The sequence below is a fragment of the Thunnus thynnus genome, chromosome 5 (assembly GCF_963924715.1).
Source record: "Thunnus thynnus chromosome 5, fThuThy2.1, whole genome shotgun sequence".
Taxonomy (NCBI): domain Eukaryota; kingdom Metazoa; phylum Chordata; class Actinopteri; order Scombriformes; family Scombridae; genus Thunnus; species Thunnus thynnus.
Genome location: NC_089521.1, coordinates 19,391,409 through 19,408,580, shown reverse-complemented (window position 1 = coordinate 19,408,580; position 17,172 = coordinate 19,391,409). Strand labels below are relative to the sequence as shown.

General features: G+C 38.1%; 4 protein-coding genes across 7 annotated transcripts; 2 read left to right on the top strand and 2 right to left on the bottom strand.

The window, feature by feature from the left end:
- Positions 1–28: 28 nt before the first annotated feature.
- acsbg1 (acyl-CoA synthetase bubblegum family member 1) lies at positions 29–7,955 on the bottom strand. Of its 2 annotated transcripts, XM_067589812.1 has the most exons (15): positions 7,747–7,955; positions 6,109–6,186; positions 5,428–5,495; positions 4,983–5,251; positions 4,765–4,853; positions 4,456–4,576; positions 4,295–4,375; positions 4,053–4,202; positions 3,737–3,913; positions 3,202–3,383; positions 2,827–3,060; positions 2,500–2,717; positions 2,180–2,319; positions 1,548–1,794; positions 29–1,073 (listed from the first exon to the last, which is right to left on the bottom strand). In XM_067589812.1, the coding sequence occupies exons 2-15, from the start codon at positions 6,153–6,155 to the stop codon at positions 997–999; spliced, it is 2,100 nt and encodes a 699-aa protein (XP_067445913.1). In that variant the 5' UTR covers positions 6,156–6,186; positions 7,747–7,955; the 3' UTR covers positions 29–996. The 2 variants fall into 2 exon arrangements, with proteins under 2 accessions (XP_067445913.1, XP_067445914.1); XM_067589813.1 differs by lacking the exon at positions 6,109–6,186.
- Positions 7,956–8,061: 106 nt separating this feature from the next.
- Positions 8,062–11,664, top strand: dnaja (DnaJ heat shock protein family (Hsp40) member A). Of its 2 annotated transcripts, none has more exons than XM_067589814.1 (8): positions 8,062–8,207; positions 8,625–8,765; positions 9,743–9,917; positions 10,013–10,117; positions 10,213–10,440; positions 10,525–10,755; positions 10,854–10,954; positions 11,076–11,664. In XM_067589814.1, exons 2-8 carry the CDS (start codon positions 8,634–8,636, stop codon positions 11,289–11,291), a joined length of 1,188 nt encoding a protein of 395 aa, XP_067445915.1. In that variant the 5' UTR covers positions 8,062–8,207; positions 8,625–8,633; the 3' UTR covers positions 11,292–11,664. The 2 variants fall into 2 exon arrangements, with proteins under 2 accessions (XP_067445915.1, XP_067445916.1); XM_067589815.1 differs by lacking the exon at positions 8,062–8,207 and adding an exon at positions 8,387–8,519.
- rps27l (ribosomal protein S27 like) lies at positions 11,660–13,427 on the bottom strand. Of its 2 annotated transcripts, none has more exons than XM_067589820.1 (4): positions 13,339–13,427; positions 12,563–12,671; positions 12,039–12,149; positions 11,660–11,917 (listed from the first exon to the last, which is right to left on the bottom strand). In XM_067589820.1, exons 1-4 carry the CDS (start codon positions 13,342–13,344, stop codon positions 11,889–11,891), a joined length of 255 nt encoding a protein of 84 aa, XP_067445921.1. In that variant the 5' UTR covers positions 13,345–13,427; the 3' UTR covers positions 11,660–11,888. The 2 variants fall into 2 exon arrangements, with proteins under 2 accessions (XP_067445921.1, XP_067445922.1); XM_067589821.1 differs by having other exon boundaries at positions 13,221–13,345.
- A 114-nt stretch (positions 13,428–13,541) lies between these two features.
- On the top strand, positions 13,542–17,144 carry LOC137183063 (ras-related protein Rab-8B-like). The gene is made up of 8 exons (XM_067589819.1): positions 13,542–14,314; positions 14,967–15,027; positions 15,115–15,175; positions 15,277–15,354; positions 15,478–15,567; positions 15,680–15,745; positions 15,842–15,892; positions 16,001–17,144. Exons 1-8 carry the CDS (start codon positions 14,191–14,193, stop codon positions 16,091–16,093), a joined length of 624 nt encoding a protein of 207 aa, XP_067445920.1. The 5' UTR covers positions 13,542–14,190; the 3' UTR covers positions 16,094–17,144.
- The last annotated feature ends 28 nt before the right edge of the window (positions 17,145–17,172 follow it).

Below are 17,172 nucleotides of genomic sequence, written 5' to 3'. Positions count from 1 at the left end.
AGATGTATTTAAAAAAAAGACTCAGGAGTCTATGATCCTGACGGTTTTATTATTTTTTTCTCTGCACTCTTCAAAGCATTCTCTTCAAACTCATGACCAACAGTTACTGTATATGTGATATGTATTTTATTCCTAAAGTGTGGTGGGTATTGTCTATTTATTGGCTGATATTGGCCTCTTGTCTTATTTATTTGACGCTGTCATATTGACATTAAAGACACAATCCGTAACCCTCATGATGATCAACTGAGGGATACTCAAAATGCAGATTGCAAATTATTTCATCAATAAGGCCAACTCTTTAATTATTAATGTGAATATATTTAACATTCATGCAATCAGAAAATACAGATTGAGGCTTTAATTAAAACAATCAAGCATTCTTAACATTAAATTAGCAAGTGTTTGCACTAAGTCTTCATGTCAGTTATGTTTTTGCTGCAAGTGTAATGAATGTATAAATGAAGATGAATATTACAGTGATACCAGAAATGCCAGACTCTTTATTAGGTGTTATCTAAATGACCAATGTGGGTGTCATAAGCCCCCTCAGCTGCTATGATGATGACTTTGATAATATCATGGTAATTAGGTTTCCAGTAAAAGTTGTGTCCATGAACGCTGTAAAGTCAGTGTTTCTACACATATTAGTATAGGCTATATACTAACTAGTACCAAATTTTTACATGACACACTGTAAGAAGCTGTCCTGCAGGTAACTAGTGTGATTTTTTTAAGAGAGACAAATATTTCAGCGTATAAGAAGATGCAATTGAGATTTGCACAATTCTTGGTATTGTAAGTACTTAGAAGGTAATCTTGTTTTGCTCTTAAATGTTGTAAAACTTTAAATATGGTTTCTCTGTTATTTTTTGCATTTATGTACACAGGAAGACACAGATATAATTAAATTCCATGCATGTCCACAAGAATGATGCTAGTAACAAATCATTTTCATACTAACAGTTACAGAGTAAGCTCTCTAGGAGCGTGACACTATTCTTGATACAGACTGTCAATGACATTGTGGTACATCTCCAAGACAACAGGACGACGAAGCTTCATTGTTGGACCTGGAAGGACAAAAGAATGTAATGAGCAATAGTTCACTGCAGTTTCACGATTGCAAGGCCCATAATACAAAAGACAAAATTATGAAGTGTATAACATTGTTAAATACAACATACATACAAGTGTTACGGTCTAGGGTAACACTTTTACATGTTCATAATTTCCTCATGATTTCCGGGGAAGTCAGAGCAACATTTGGTACTAATTACAGGGAAAGTGGGATTTTTTTAAAAGTAAATATCTTCAGCATTCATTCATCAATAGAAAATGTATCCTCCCTGTATGTTGAATTGTATGTTTCTTGTTCAGCTCACCTGTGTGTACCAATTGAACTTCCCTAAAATTAGTAGCAAATAAAATTACATCTTTCCCTCCATAAACTTCCTAGAAAATTAATTGGAAATTACGGACTTGTAAAATAATGCGTTACCCAGTCTGGCTCAACAGTCCACTGATCACCACTGTGCTAAATTTACCCAGCTCTCCTCCAGAAACAGAAAAGTCCTTTCTCAGGATAGTCCACTTTTGTATGCGTTGAGCATTAGAGATGGCTGCAGAGTTGACTCTGTCGATTCCCTCCTGAATTGCACGGCACACGTCTTTGTCTTTCCCTCCAATGATGTCAGACACCTTGGTTGCTTGGCTGCCTAGGTTTCGGCAATACTCCACAGCCTCCAGACTCAGCTCCTCTGTGGGCTCCATGGTCTCTGTATTGCTGCTAGACTAGAACACAGAATCAAATCCCATTAATTTTAGGTATTTCCTTCTAAATCATGATTATAGGTCAAAACAAACAATTGCAGTAATTTGTGCAACCAGTTATTTTAATTGCTTCAACTCCACTATGTTTTCTGCTTTGTTACAAATCTCTCAAGGGAAAACACCGTGTTGGAAACAAAGTCTTAAACAAAGCATTATTAAGCACTGGGACTGTATACACACTGCTGCTGTGGAAATGTTAATTTATGTTCATTAATGGTTCATTGTGCACAGTTGTGTTTGCAAACAGTCACATAAAAGTGGCTTAACATAAGATACGGTTGATGTCAAGTCACAATACAGTGAAACATTTTCCAATATCTACAATAAGAAACTAATGGTACATTACCTTTAAGGTTAAAAGCATTGACAAGAACTTCCTCTTGTCCCCTATCAGCATGGCGTTGCTGATGATGGGTAGCTCCTTCTTCACTGCATCCTCAATGGGAACAGGGGGAACATTCTCCCCTCCGGCTGTGATGATCAACTCTGAATAGAGAGAGGGCACCCTGACATTTCAGCTGTTTATGACTCATAAGGAGGATAAAGGAGAAGTATCTTCTGTCCTGAACAACATGCACTCAAGTGTGTGTAATCTACAGAATGTAAGCTGTTGACCTTAGATAAGCAATTTTCTCACAATAGCCTTATTTGCTAAGATAGCGCTACCTTTTATTCTCCCAGTGATGTACAAGAAACCCTCCTCATCTATCTTCCCCAGGTCTCCAGAGTGCAGCCATCCATCTTCATCCAAAGCTTCTCTCGTTTTGTCTTCCATATTGAGGAAACCCATGAAAATGTTACGTCCCCAAAAGCAAATCTCACCTGTCCCCTCAGAGTCTACGTCGGCCATTTTGTATCGACAGCCAGGCACCACCTTACCACAGCTTTGTCAGAGAAATCAATTCTTTTAGTCACTTAATACTCATAAGTCTAAAATACAAAACTTAGGCATGACAAACTTTACATACAATTGTTACAATCTTGAACTTTTACCTTGGTAGTTTGTAGGCTTTGGGACCTGACATGAAGTGAGGTCCCGTGCTCTCACTCATGCCATAAGCCTCATACAAGTGGATGTTCAGGCCGAGGAAAAACTGCACTGTTTCACTACCGATCGGTGCTGCTCCAGAGAAGAACTTCTGACAACAAGAGAGGCCCAGCTCAGCCCGAAGCCTCTGCAGCACAAGGCTGTTAGCCAGGGAAAAGAGGAACGGTTTCTCATCATCCCTGAAAAAGGAAAAATTAAATTATGTCTGAGTTTTATGTACAGTTACATCAAAACAGTTCAGAGCACCTCGAATATATATATAGCATCCAAATAAGCATCAACCAATGTAACCTCAATAATTCATCTCCATCAGCACTTACTTTAGCATACACTTTTGGTTGGCCTCCAGGCTGACTGACATTGCCCAGGTGACCAGTTTCTTTTTCACGTATCCACACTCACTGATTGCCTGTTTTATCTTCTCCATCATCTTCTCCCACACCCGTGGGACACCCATGTGGGATGTAGGACAAACTTCTCGTAGTGTTGTTATCAGGCTTCCCTACAACGAGAGGACAGACATGAAACACGTACTCTTTTTTTTTTTTAGTTGTGAAATTTCATTTTACACAAAAAGTTCATTACAATATTCAGCTTTTCGTCACAGGATGTAGAATTTCTGTATCATATGAGAGATAAACAGATATTGATATATAAACTGATTATGAGAAAACATTTTTGTGTAACAAGTCTTATTAGAGCCTTTCTGCCTTGCTTTTACCTTAGCTGAGTAAAAGTTTGATGTGAAAGTGCTTATTCTTGCACAAAATATGTTCACCTTTGGTCTTTTGACCTTTGAGATATGCTGTTATTACTGTCAGAACCCACATGTGTGAGCTATGCATTTTTGTTTACCTTTAAGGCATCCGGTTGTGCAAAGTACACCAGCTCACCCCAATGGATACCAGTCCAGAGATCATAGATCTGAGCAGCAATGTGACTGAGAGGAAGGTAGCTCACTAGTGACTCCTGTTTAGTGTCGGCCGGCTGCATGTCCCCTGCCCTGCTGGCATGATTGGCAGTCCATGTGATCTGAATATTCATCGTATATATATATAAACAGAAGATTGTTTGTTGTTGCCATACTTGCTTTGCTTAATATCACAATCATCTGCCTGCATATAGTCATAATAAATCTGTACAGATTAACAGTAATCACAAGAAATCTTACATTGTCATGACTGAGCATGACACCTTTCGGCTTGCCTGTGGTGCCAGACGTGTAGATCAGGACGCAGCATTGGTTGGCTTTCTGGCTGCTGATGATGTCATCCAGTTCTTTCTCAGAAACATCCAGACCCAGCTCCATGAACTCCTCCCACTATCCCAAAACAGCAACACACACCATCATGGCCTGAGCTCAGCAGTCATTTTGGTCTGTATCATTTCATGTGGTGTCAGAAGTGTACTTACAGAGTAGAGATTGGAAATCTTCTCTTGGATTGGTCCACTGTACTGCACTATGGCTTTCAAATGGGGCAGTCTGTCACGTATCTTTGGTATTGAAAATGAGAAATTTACCACAAAATGTTTTATATGTAGACAAAACCTGTACATTATTTAAGTAACAGTACCTCCAATATCTTATCCAATTGCTTTTTGTTTTCCACCACAATAATGTTGGCTTTGGAGTCACTAGCCACATATTGGCAAGCTTCTGGTGTGTTTGTGGCATAAATTCCAGTCATTATCCCTCTGTGAGGAGGAATAAAGGTTATTATAAATAAAAGATTAAAGTTAGTGAATGTGTCATTGCAACAGGGTCATGTGAAGAATGAAATAATGATAACAGCACAATAATAACAGTTTATTGAATATATAGATATCGTCTGATTCAGTTCAGTGTTTAGTATTGTTGTTACTGTAGGATGTGTCTTTCTCACCCTGCCATGATGGCACCGACTGCAGAGAAGAACCATTCTGCTGAATTGAATCCTAGTATTGCCACTCCATGGAATCGCTCTAAACCAAGCTGCACACATTAACAAATGTTTTTTTCTTTTCTTTTTTTAAAAGCTGACCTTTAATAGTTGTCACTTAGTATGCACTGTTTACAATAAGTAGATTAACCACAGTTCTGTTTTTGGATAATATACAGTACCTTTAGAAAGCTCTTGGCTGCTCTCCGGCAGAAATGATAATACTCTAAAAACGTAATTTTTTCCCACTTGTTCTTCTTCTTGCTGGCGAGTGCGTAGATGTTTCCATATTTTTCAACTGAGGCTTTGAACATTTGATGAACCGTGATAGGCTCCTCCGAACAACCTTCTTCTATTCTCAGCCTGACTGCACCTTTAGCGTCCGCAGTCCAAAGAGAATGAGCTGGAGCAAGAGATGCGCCAGCAGTCACCTCTTCTATGTGTTTCTTCCCTGAGATGAGAGAGAAAGCAAATCTGACAAACAAATCCAGTCCATCCCACAGAGGTATAAAATCAATTTCTGTTGCCCCATCAGGATTATCCAGTACCATTACTAGTGTTCACTTATGAAGAACTTCCACCATGATCCCAACACCAGAATGGATGTCCCATGTGCTTATAACTCACCTACAGAGGCATGTTCTCCACTATCTGTCTGCACGTCTGCCATAGACTCCTGAACTGACAACTCCACACTAAAACACACAGAGGAAACATGGGCTTCAAACAGCTCGGAAACACTCCCCCTCACATTCTGGCAGTGGTTTCGGCCGCTGTTTTCATTTCATCACATGGGTCAAATCTGCAGTGGCATATTGTTTACCCAACACAATGTTGGGCTTTTGGCACAGCTAAAGCTGTTTGCTTTGTTTGAAATTCAGTGAAAGGCAAAAGATTTTTCACTCCTACGTGTTAAAAACTTTTTCTCTTCTCTAGCATTGTTTTTATACATATTTTCTGTGTTTTAACTAAATGTAGACATACAATTTCAAACCTGCCACATTGCAAAACCATTGCCATATTAAAACAAAGTAGACAGGAACATTCATTCAACAACAGGAACATTCACTCAACAATTATTGTGATTTTTCTACAAAAGGAATAATAAATAAAGAAGACTTCCAAAACTGTAGTGATCAGTGACAAACTGTTCTCCAACCATTTTCACACTTTTAGTTTTGTACTGTGGTGTAATTGCACGCCAACTGATAAATCTTTCCCATTCAACATTAACTGAAAAGTAATAAACTATAACATCCAATCATCCTCTAGATAAAAGAAACAAAAAGTTCATTTTAAGTGGCTTACCTGGTCACAACCTGATCATCTCCCTTCTCTTCATTAGGAATTTCCATATTGTTATGTGTGGATCTCCTGGTAGTTTGGCTACAAGTTATCCAGAACAGAGTTTACAGATTTGCTCAAAGAAGACACTTTTCAGAATCTGGTAAGTGTGCAACAAAAAAAATCAAAAGCACTTCTTGTCTCTCTGGACAATGCACATTTAAATATTTGCTAAACTTTTGTCAACATAAAGTTTTTATCCAAAAGACGTGCACTTCAACAAGTCCAATGAAGTTGTCAGTGGTTGCAAAACAAGTCAGAAAGTCTGTGTGTGCGCACTACATTGGACCACTTGCTCAAGACCATGTCCAGAATTTAAATGAGGTCTGTCTTTTCACATGTAAAACAGTCTGATTATAATGTTCTCTTAAATCAAATACAGATAGGTAAAAACACAAATTATAACAATACACCTCCAACTTTGACCAAGCTGACTCTATATGAGTTGACTATGAGTTGGGCTGACTCTATACAGTATATATCCAACAGAAATTGTAAACACCCTATTTACTGAGTGTCAATTTCACCATTTGAGTTTATATGAGGTTGCTGCTACGCCATACAATCTGAATTCATTCAAAATGTTGCACACAAATTTAGTAGATGATTTAATAATTTTTCAGTTTTTTGTATACAGCCATATAGCCAGTCAGGGCAACAAGTGCAGCTGTTAATTCACTCTCTTTAACAAAAATGGTTGAACACATGACACAAGTAAATAACACAATTATAAAGAGAAAATGCAGTCATTGGTGTGCAATGTTTATGACTGTTGTGTGACTGCATAAGTCCACAGCAAGAGCAGGAATATTTCACTTTCACCACTTCAGCTGGAAGTTAGTTCAGTGTGAAAGAATACTAAACATTAATGGCTAATTTGATCAAACTTTCTTATACCGTGTTATCTTCCAGCATTCTCCCTATACTGCATCCTAGAAACATTACTTAGAATTGAACACATTTTTTTCTCATAATTTAAATGTTTTAACATACACTCCTTGATATTGTTATACTGGCTAATAGTGCCTCCACACGGCATTTGAGGGCAGAAATGCATGTTTTGCATTTGCATGTTCTGTAACAAATTTAACCACTAACAAAGCCATCACAGTTACAAGCATTAAGCCATGATGATACCTATGTTTTTTTTTCTTTCAGTGATTTGAACTATATTAATATTTATGAAAATGGACCACCAAGTATGCATAAACATGAATTAGGTCATTATGTAGTTCAAGTAGAAAAAATACAACTTGACAAAGAGCTGGCTTATTCATAGCATATACATATAAGCATATTTAATAATCTTATATGTGCACAACTTCTTCTTCTTATTATTATTATTATTATTATTATTATTATTATTATTAATTATACACTGCATTACACAACGAACATTTGCACATTCCTGATCAACATTCTGTAAATTTAATTTAATTCTCTTTGATTTAAACTTTAAACCTGTAGCAGCTCTTCTCACTTGGAATATATTTTACATATTTTTTCATTGTAAATTACTTTCTTTTTGTATTGTTTAGGATTACTTAATTGACTGCTATGCACCACAACACCAAGGAAAACTCCTTGTATATGCAAACCTACCTGGCAATGGTTCCGATTCCGATATTTATAATGCTATTTATATTTTCTTTTATAAAGACGTATACTATTTTTAGTCCTATATTCCCAAATAGACCTTGTATGAATGAAGTAGATTCTTTTTGTAGTTTAAACTGAATCTTGGAGCCATTGAGTCGCTGCCCTTCGACCAATACTACACCAAACCAAGGAAATGTTGATTTTGTAAAACAGGTGAAGATATACACAAGCAGCTGATCTGGGAACCTCCTGCCCCCTCCTCCTTGTCGCCTGCTTTTTTCCCCGTCGTGGTCTTTTCTAGACTACGCAGTCCCAACCCACGAAACATCCGGCCCCTCTCCTCTGAGCTCTCCAGAAAGTTCTGCAGCGTGAAGCGTATATATAAGAACCAGCCATCTTCCCCAACCAGCCACCCTCAGAGAAACACGCGTGAAAGCCCGGATAGTAGTAACAACACCTGGCAAGTAAGTACACGATACTATCATTTGTAAGAATGTTTAACTCGGCAGCTCAGAAATGCTAACACTTTCATTCAAGCTTCAAACGTAATGTACGCTTATATGGAGCTGACAGGAGTCGACATTTAACCACATGTGCTGTTTCTGTTAACTGTTAACGTCCTAATCTGTTTGAGGCATACGTTACTGTTTCCTAGCCGTTAGGGACGTTATTTTCTAACGTTTAAGCGAACGTCGACGCCAATGTTAACTTTGCTGTTTGGTAATATTAGCCAACGGTTAATTTTCGATGTTTGACATGTGGGCATTTGGCTAACGGTAAGTTAGCATTGTGTCCCAACGTTAACGTCTTTGGACAAAATAAGAAGTGACACTTTTCTATAGTGTGCTAATGTTATTATGCTTTATTGTGTCTTTTGTTAGGTTGTCACCATGGTTCATGAAACTGCCTACTACGATCTCTTGGGTGTCAGCCCTAAAGCCTCTGCAGAGGAACTCAAAAAAGCCTACAGAAAACTCGCATTGAAATTTCACCCCGACAAGAACCCCAATGAAGGAGAGAAGGTGAGTTAACTAAATATAACGGTAGAGACCTTTAGGGTGTCCCCCACAGCCGTTTATGGACTCTTTCTAATTTTAAACCTTGTTGAATTGACAACAAGTGAATTCCAGGAACTTTCTGGAATGATCTAGTAGCAGTTCCTCTGTCTAGGTACAAGCAGATTAACCCTATGACACAGTGTTGAAATGCCCCAGGATGCAACGTCAAGGGGTTGTGAAATGAATGTTGAAGATTAAAATTAATTACATGATCCTTCACTGCCTCTCTAGACTGTATTTTAACACTTAAAGGTGCAGGTGTGTAGAACTTGGTGGCATCTAGCAGGATGGATCTGGCAAAAAATGGAATATAATATTCATAAGTATGTCTTAATTAATATGTAATGCCATTAAAAAGTAAGAATTGTGCTTTCATTAGCTTAGAATGAGCCCTTCTTATCTACATATGGAACGGGTCCTCCTCCACAGAGCCCACCATGTTGCACCGCCATGTTTGTTTCTACAGTAGCCCAGAAGGGACAAATCAAACAGTGGCTCTCAAGAGGGCCTTTCTCCATTTGTCTCAAATTTCACAGCCCCTGTAGGCTCTACTAAACACTTGGAAGGGGGGGTGGGGGTTACAATCTGCAACTTTACAACTACATGCCACTAAATCCTACACACTGTACCTTTTAAAGGCTATTATTGCACATTGGGCTTAGCAATTTGTAAAAAATTTGGTTTGATCAGCCATCTGCACATTTTAAAGTTTCAGTGTCATCATCAGAAACATGCTAAAATGTACAAGTAATCCTAATATAGACTCTTTCAGGAGAAAAACATTTAACAATAACATTCATTAGTCACTAGAAGGAATAGTGCAATTATTTTCTGCTACTGTTATTTATTGCAGTTATAGGAATTATTTATGAAATCTTTAAATGCAATCTTGCTTTCAAAAGTGACTCATGTTTTTTCTGTTTTTTGTTGTATTTCCACAGTTCAAGCTTATATCTCAAGCATATGAGGTGCTGTCAGACCCAAAGAAGAGAGACCTGTATGACCAAGGTGGGGAACAAGCGATCAAAGAGGGTGGCATGGGCGGAGGAACGGCCCCAATGGACATTTTCAACATGTTCTTCGGAGGTGGAGGAAGGATGCAGAGGGAGAGAAAAGGTAAGATATATTTTACTACAGCTTTATAAGTAATTTAGCTGCAGACTGTCTTTATATTCATGTATCTGTAACGTGTATATATGGTTTTCTTGTAGGGAAGAATGTTGTCCACCAGCTTAGTGTTTCACTGGAGGAGATGTACAATGGCACCACCAGGAAGCTTGCACTCCAGAAGAATGTAATTTGTGAAAAGTGTGACGGTATGTAGTGTTGTACTTCTGCTTTTTTTTTTAATCCCAATTATAATAACGGTTTTGCAGTAGTTCTGGAAATTATATTCTCCTGTTAATTACAGGGTATGGAGGTAAGAAAGGTACCTTGGAGAAGTGCTCAACTTGTAAAGGAAGAGGAGTACAGGTCAAGGTGCAACAGATTGGGCCAGGCATGATTCAGCAGATCCAAACCATGTGTTCAGACTGCCAGGGACAGGGCGAGTCATTCAGTTCAAAGGACCGCTGCAAGAACTGCAATGGACACAAAGTGGAACGCAAGAAGAAAATTCTTGAAGTTCACATCGACAAAGGTAATTTTCATTCCCCATTTATATGTTGTAGCATTAAATTTGCACTGCGAAGCAAACTAAGCTGATTATAAATGTGTTGTGTAGGTATGAAAGATGGCCAGAAAATTTCATTCAGTGGAGAAGGTGATCAGGAACCTGGACTGGAGCCTGGGGATGTATACATTGTGCTGGATCAGAAAGAGCACCCCGTTTTCCATAGACAAGATGACAATTTGATAATGAAGATGAACATTAAACTTGTTGAGGCCCTGTGTGGTTTCAAGAAGACCATTCAAACGTTAGACAACAGGACGATCGTCATTACCTCCCAGCCAGGTAATTCACTGAATTCAGCAGGTTTTCATTGCTGGCATGACCGGCACTTTGGTAGTGAAGTATCTCATCTTGTTATTAACATCTTTCCTTTTTAACAGGTGAAGTAATCAAATATGATGACACTAAATGTGTTCTGAATGAGGGCATGCCAATTTACAGGGATCCTTACGATAGGGGACAACTTATCATTCAGTTCCAGGTAAGTCAGTAGTCGCAAAATGTTTCACCAGTGTGACACACTTGGATTTTTATCTCTTGTGTCAGATTCTCAGGTTCTCATACAAAGCATACACCTCAGCTAATTGTACTTTATCCCATAGGTGGAATTTCCAGAAAAAGACTGGCTCCCAGAGCATCTCATGTACCAACTGGAAAGACTACTTCCTCCCAGGGATGATGTGATGATTACCGATGACATGGAGGAAGTGGATCTCTGTGAGGTGGATATGCGAAAACAGCAGAAAAACTACAGCAGAGAAGCATATGAGGAAGACGAGGATAGTCCCAGGGGTGGAGTGCAGTGTCAGACACAGTGATTGTAGTCTATGATACAATGGACAAGGTTTGACCAATGCCTTTAAAGTCCCGCTTTTCACAAAGTAATGTACTGCGTTTAGTTTGAAACAGTTGCCAGTATCATTTTTGTGTGACTTTTCTTGGAACATGAATATGCAAGTGGAGTACTCGTTTCACATGTCACGATGTTGTGCTCCCAAAACTGTATTTTGGTGTTGTCTGGTATGTTCTCTATTTAAGATTCATGTCTTTTATATGTATGTTTCCTAAGAAATCTAAGACACAAATGTATTCATCCAGAAACTGAAATGACTACTCGTATGCTTTCTGTGAAGGTAATTTCAGTCATGACAAACCGTTTTATTTCTCAATAAAAGTCCATGAATGCTTCAACTTTTCCAACAGATTTCTTTATTGACTTAGTGAGATTTTAATTCTAATACTTTGCATATTAAAAAGTTTGATAGTAAGTTTATAAATTTGTCATAAAAGTTGAACACCTGTACAATGACAGAACCTGTCAGTGAATGCACAACTACATTGAAATCAATGGAAAAGATAAGGGATTCATCAACATCATGGCTTAATTACAGACATGATTAAGTGTGTAATCCCTTTTAATGTTGCTTTCTCCTGAAAGAGCAACCTGTAAAGAAAATAAGAAATTAATTAGATTGCAGTCTGCTGTTCAGCTGATGGTAGTGATATGTTGCTTATACTTTAAGAGTTGCACTAGCATAAATTCAACTCTTTAGTGGATGTTTTACCTTCTGTCAGTCTGGCCTTTCCTCCTTTTGGCTGGCACAACACAGTTGAGCATCCCACACACAGCACCACTGTCTGAGCATGGCTGAACACAGTGGTGATCTTGTAGCAACCTGAGAAAGAAGTAAAATACTAATTATATTTTAAAAACAAAAGCATCTGTAAAAAGAGGTTGTCACAAATACCATGTTTGTAATGTGATATAAAAAATGGTTGAAACACTGCAGAAACCTAGTAATTGGTCCAGGTGTGACAAAAAAATCATCTGTATGGAATATTATATTATTCAAAAAGGTGTGCTTGCAAACAGGGTTTTGTGTCTGTAACCTTAGTTTTGCTTGGGCTTAGGCTTGCAAGCTCACTTTCACGATCTGTGCAGCAAAATACTTATCGTTACTTAATGTACAAGTTCACAAAACTATGGTTACAGGTACCTGTTTTCAAGTACACCTTTTAAAATGATATAATATTTCCCTGACGTGGCGCATGCGTCACACTGCCAGGTGGACTACATCTGTTAATTTACCTGGGCACTTCACGTCCATAAAGTAGGAGTTAGGACTCTGAACAAGTCTTTTCTTTTTGTGTTGTCTTCTCTCATGGTCAATAGCAGGGTGGAGGAGATCTTTGGCCAACTAAAATGCAGAAAAAATACAAACCAGAGACATTTTTTAAGACCTGACACGTTCACTTAGTTTGGTTTTGACGGGTTAGTAGTAGTGGTATATATTTGGTATATATTTTCTGTCAGACCCTAACATACATACACATTTTGAAACCCTTCTCCTTTAATAAAAACAGTAAGTATGCACACTGTTTTTGAAGAGTGGGCTTCAGAAAACACGGCAAATAAATCCTGTTTGTTTACTGGCATAACCTTATGATAAACGATAAAACATTAACTGTACCATACGTATCTATATTGTAGGTTTTTTATAAAAGCAGTGTTAGCTCAATGTCATGTTTGTGAACTCCATCTGGTAAAGAAAACCGTAAGGGCTTGGTGAAAATTACAGGTACAGACTGTTTCTTGGACCGACATCACTCCGCCTCACGTTGTAGCGACAAACTGTTGCGTTTCAGTAAGTAGTCGCCACCCGCGTCACGCAGAGAGCAACGTTAGCTAACGTTGCGCACCATGTGCTACATTATCATCAACAACACAATTTTCAAAGGTTTCATACCGCGAACACAACGACACAGTGTGACAACAACTCGATGTGTAAGAAGCACAAACAGCTGACATCACTGCATATTGACTGAAGCGAAAACAAACGTCCAAGTAAAACTTTTGCAACTTACAGGCATTATGCTTGTCTTTTCCTGCGCATGCGTGAGCTGACAGAAACAGAGAGGGGAGCAGAGACTGTGGTTGCTGACCTGAGGGGCTGACACTGCATATTGTTGACACAACAGTCCAAAACTTGAGAAAAGTTTTCAATTGAACTTGGTAAAAAGGTACACCAGAGCCCAATAGGAAATAGAGACAGTTTTGTTAAGGTTGGATTCAGGTTGGTGCAGTATTTTAAAAGGATTTCTCAACACAAAGGAGCGCATTTTGAACATTTTTGCTATGTACTCATAATTTAATGAATTAAAAAAAAATGACATGCGTCCAATGTTTATCAATGTGTTTATTGTAGATCGAAATATAATTTTAAAGAATGGCAGTATTTCTAGTATTAAAATTACAACGAATGTTGTGCAGCCATCTCTGAGGTCTCTGCAGTGCTTTTTGGTTTTTGCATAGAATCAAGCTCAAGCTAACACTTTTTAATGCATAACGGCATCCTTTTAGATAAATTAATTGCTTTCTGTATGTAGTGGTCTGTGATACACATAATCAAATCGTCAGTTTCGCCTCACAATTAAATGTATACAGCTGTACAAAAACCAGGAAAGCTATAAAGGACAGAGCCACCCACATATTTTTTAATTTTTATCAACTTATAAAAGAAGTGACTTTAAAAAAAGATACATGTAGTCCGAGCTCAACCCCTTAAACTACATGGACCATAATGCAAAGCAGAAAGTGACGCCACTCATTTCAGCACCGGTCTGCAACAGACAGCTGAGGATTTCTAGACGGGGGATCCCGGCTCAGTACACGGCCTTTCTTATCATCGAATCGTTTGAGCGCTTGGTGTGTTTTAAATGGCGAAAACGTACGATTATCTATTCAAACTGTTGCTCATCGGAGACAGCGGAGTCGGCAAGACATGTCTGTTGTTCAGATTCAGCGAGGACTCCTTCAATACCACCTTCATATCCACAATAGGTGAGTACCCCGCAGCCGCCCCTCAAGATAAATCTGGCATAATACAATGCTTTAATGCACTTCCCTGATGGTGGTCATTATATATAGATGTAGTAGTGCCATATAGGGTAGTAAAACGTCCTCACAATGTTTAAAAATGGCAGCAATTACATAAAAGCAAGACAATGGGAATGAGAGACAAATAATAATGATCTGCTGTCCTTGATGCCATACAGGCACCTGCAAGGTTGAATATAAAATGAAATCAAAACTGTTGATGATGTTCAACCTTTGGAAACCTTACTGTAATGTAAATCTTACTGTACTTTGTAGATTGCATTCACAATAATGTTATATCCACCCAAAAGCTCTATAATAATTTACATAGTGTTCTTACAGCATCTACAGTACCAGTCAAAAGTTTAGACACACTTTCTCATTCAAGTGAATGGGAAGGTGTGTCCAAACTTTTGACTGGTGCTATATTTTCCCCTTAAGCCTTGACACAGGATTAAGAGTCAATAACACAGTTATTTTAGTTTATAAAGGACAGTCACTTATTGCAGAAGTGCCTGATTTGCTGTGCATCGTAGGCATGTGAAAATATTTTATATCATGTAGCTAATCAGTGCAACCAGCACCACTCTGACTGTGTTTGTCTATTCAAATGCAGGAATAGACTTCAAAATCAGAACAATAGAGCTGGACGGAAAGAGAGTCAAACTTCAAATCTGGTGAGTGCAATTCGAACAGGAGAATTTTTTTTTTCAAAAAATCATTGATATGTCTGTTTACTGTTAACGTTGATTTGATGTTCTCAGGGACACTGCAGGGCAGGAGAGGTTCCGCACCATTACTACAGCTTACTACAGAGGAGCGATGGTAAGTCCTCGCTTCATCACTACACTTCCTCTCTTTGGGCTTATCTTACATATCACTGGAGTTGAGAAATAGTTTGTGAGAATGACTGTTTTTCCTCTCAGGGAATTATGCTGGTCTACGACATCTGCAATGAGAAGTCCTTTGAAAACATAAAAAACTGGATCAGAAATATTGAAGAGGTGAGCTTTGAATGGAAACATACAGACAAATTGAATTTTTATGTGATAGAAATTGCTGTTTGATATTGTCAGTATACACTTGTGTCCTGTATAACACTTAACAAGCCTTTTAACCTCTCCCAGCATGCCTCATCTGATGTTGAGAAGATGATCCTGGGTAACAAATGTGACATGACTGACAGGAGACAGGTGTCCAAAGACAGAGGTGAAAAAGTGAGTCTCTGTGCTGAGTCACTACTAAAAAGCTCTCTCAAACAAATGGAAATGCTGAGCATTTTTCCAATATGCAATGACTGTCTAACATTGTATTTTTTATCTCACTCAGCTGGCTATTGATTACGGAGTTAAGTTCTTGGAAACCAGTGCAAAGTCTAGTTTAAATGTAGAAGAGGTAAGTAAAAGCTTTTAAATCTGAAACTACCATGTAACATGATTGATGTATATTTATAATTATAAAACATTTTGATTTGTTTTTCTTTCACTCTAGGCTTTTTATACAATGGGAAGAGATATATTACATAATCTGAGCTCAAAGACAGTAAGTGATTTTGAGTTTCTTGTAACAGATGCTACATTTTGTGTGAAGGCTTACATTTTTAGTACTATGTTTTGTACATTTATCCCCAATCTTATCTTTCCTTGCTAGACTGACAACAATGCTGGAGGATCGGGCAAACCAATCAAGATCACAGAGAAAAAGTCAAAGAGAATTAAATTCTTCAAGTGTTCACTCCTCTAGGCTGCTCGTCTCGAGTGTGTACGGCTCTAGTGTGACTTTTCTCTTTTGGAGGGTTCCTGCTTCCCGGGCGTCCTCGTAGCAGCGGCGACGGAGGTCATATTCAGAGCGCCTTACTGCCAGCTGAAGCTCACAGGTTCATAAGTGGTTGATATACCATCCTGATCTGCTGACCAGAAGAGGATCAATGACAAATGAGGCCTGATACTGTATATCCACTCAATCAAAAGACTTGTGTGTGATGGTCAGCAGTGGTTTGTAGCTGGCCCTGCAGTGTCTGCTCGCAGGAGGCAGTGATTCTGTCGGCATTTATAATACCTCTGTTTTAAAAGTTGGATCTTATTCAAATATCCCAGTAGCACATAGTTGTCTTATAAATGTAAAACAATGAAAACACTTCAAATCTTTCATATTGTAGCATTATTTTATACAGACTACCTTGTGTCATATTTACTATGAGGATGCTGTCAGATATATCAAGTCTCAGCATTGATTGTATTTGTCCGTGTAAATCCAGGCTTGTAGTTGCACTGGCATCATATCCATTCGTGTGTGCCAAGAAGGAGTTTTTGTGACAGAAAAGACAAAAATATGTATAAATTCAATCTACTGTATTATTCTTTTTTAATGGAACCTTTATTTATACAGGTTACTGTGTCAAAATGAAAGTGTTAAGGGGTTGTTTGTTCTTTTGGGAGATGTAATTAATACATATTGTTATGCGATTGTCAGTATTTGCATGAAAGCTGTAAGAACACCTCTGAGTGGGTCATTATTAAGCACATTCTACAGTGAAGAGAAAATGTTTACAGACAGTATATGAAAGTCTTTGTCAACCATATATTGGAAGCTCATGTCACATAGTATATGTCAGCACAACTAACTGTTGTGTATATACTTTATTTTAACCTTAAAATACATCTTAACAGGTTCCCTTTACATCTCCAACATGAAAACACGACGACTTGGGAAAGTTATAATGTGAATGATTGTCTTTGTAAGCTACTGTATGTTACACCATTGACAAGTAAAGGAAGTCAATCTTTAAAAGACAGTTATGTTGAATTTCACTATTCTGCACT

Bases quoted from the DNA above. Each gene is read 5' to 3' on its own strand.
- acsbg1 (XM_067589812.1), bottom strand. From the start codon at position 6,155: ATGGAAATTCCTAATGAAGAGAAGGGAGATGATCAGGTTGTGACCAG. The intron at 4,577-4,764 runs GTGAGAAAGACA...TCCTCCTCACAG, and splicing joins GTCGGTGCCATCATGGCAGG to AGGGATAATGACTGGAATTT. The intron at 4,203-4,294 runs GTAAGTACACTT...GTTTTGGGATAG, and splicing joins AGATTTCCAATCTCTACTCT to TGGGAGGAGTTCATGGAGCT.
- dnaja (XM_067589814.1), top strand. From the start codon at position 8,634: ATGGTTCATGAAACTGCCTACTACGATCTCTTGGGTGTCAGCCCTAAA. The intron at 8,766-9,742 runs GTGAGTTAACTA...GTATTTCCACAG, and splicing joins ACCCCAATGAAGGAGAGAAG to TTCAAGCTTATATCTCAAGC. The intron at 10,955-11,075 runs GTAAGTCAGTAG...TTTATCCCATAG, and splicing joins AACTTATCATTCAGTTCCAG to GTGGAATTTCCAGAAAAAGA.
- rps27l (XM_067589820.1), bottom strand. The intron at 12,150-12,562 runs GTAAATTAACAG...CTTCTTTCTCAG, and splicing joins TATGGACGTGAAGTGCCCAG to GTTGCTACAAGATCACCACT. The intron at 11,918-12,038 runs GTAAAACATCCA...TTTTCTTTACAG, and splicing joins AAAGGCCAGACTGACAGAAG to GTTGCTCTTTCAGGAGAAAG.
- LOC137183063 (XM_067589819.1), top strand. From the start codon at position 14,191: ATGGCGAAAACGTACGATTATCTATTCAAACTGTTGCTCATCGGAGAC. The intron at 14,315-14,966 runs GTGAGTACCCCG...ATTCAAATGCAG, and splicing joins CACCTTCATATCCACAATAG to GAATAGACTTCAAAATCAGA. The intron at 15,893-16,000 runs GTAAGTGATTTT...TTTCCTTGCTAG, and splicing joins ATAATCTGAGCTCAAAGACA to ACTGACAACAATGCTGGAGG.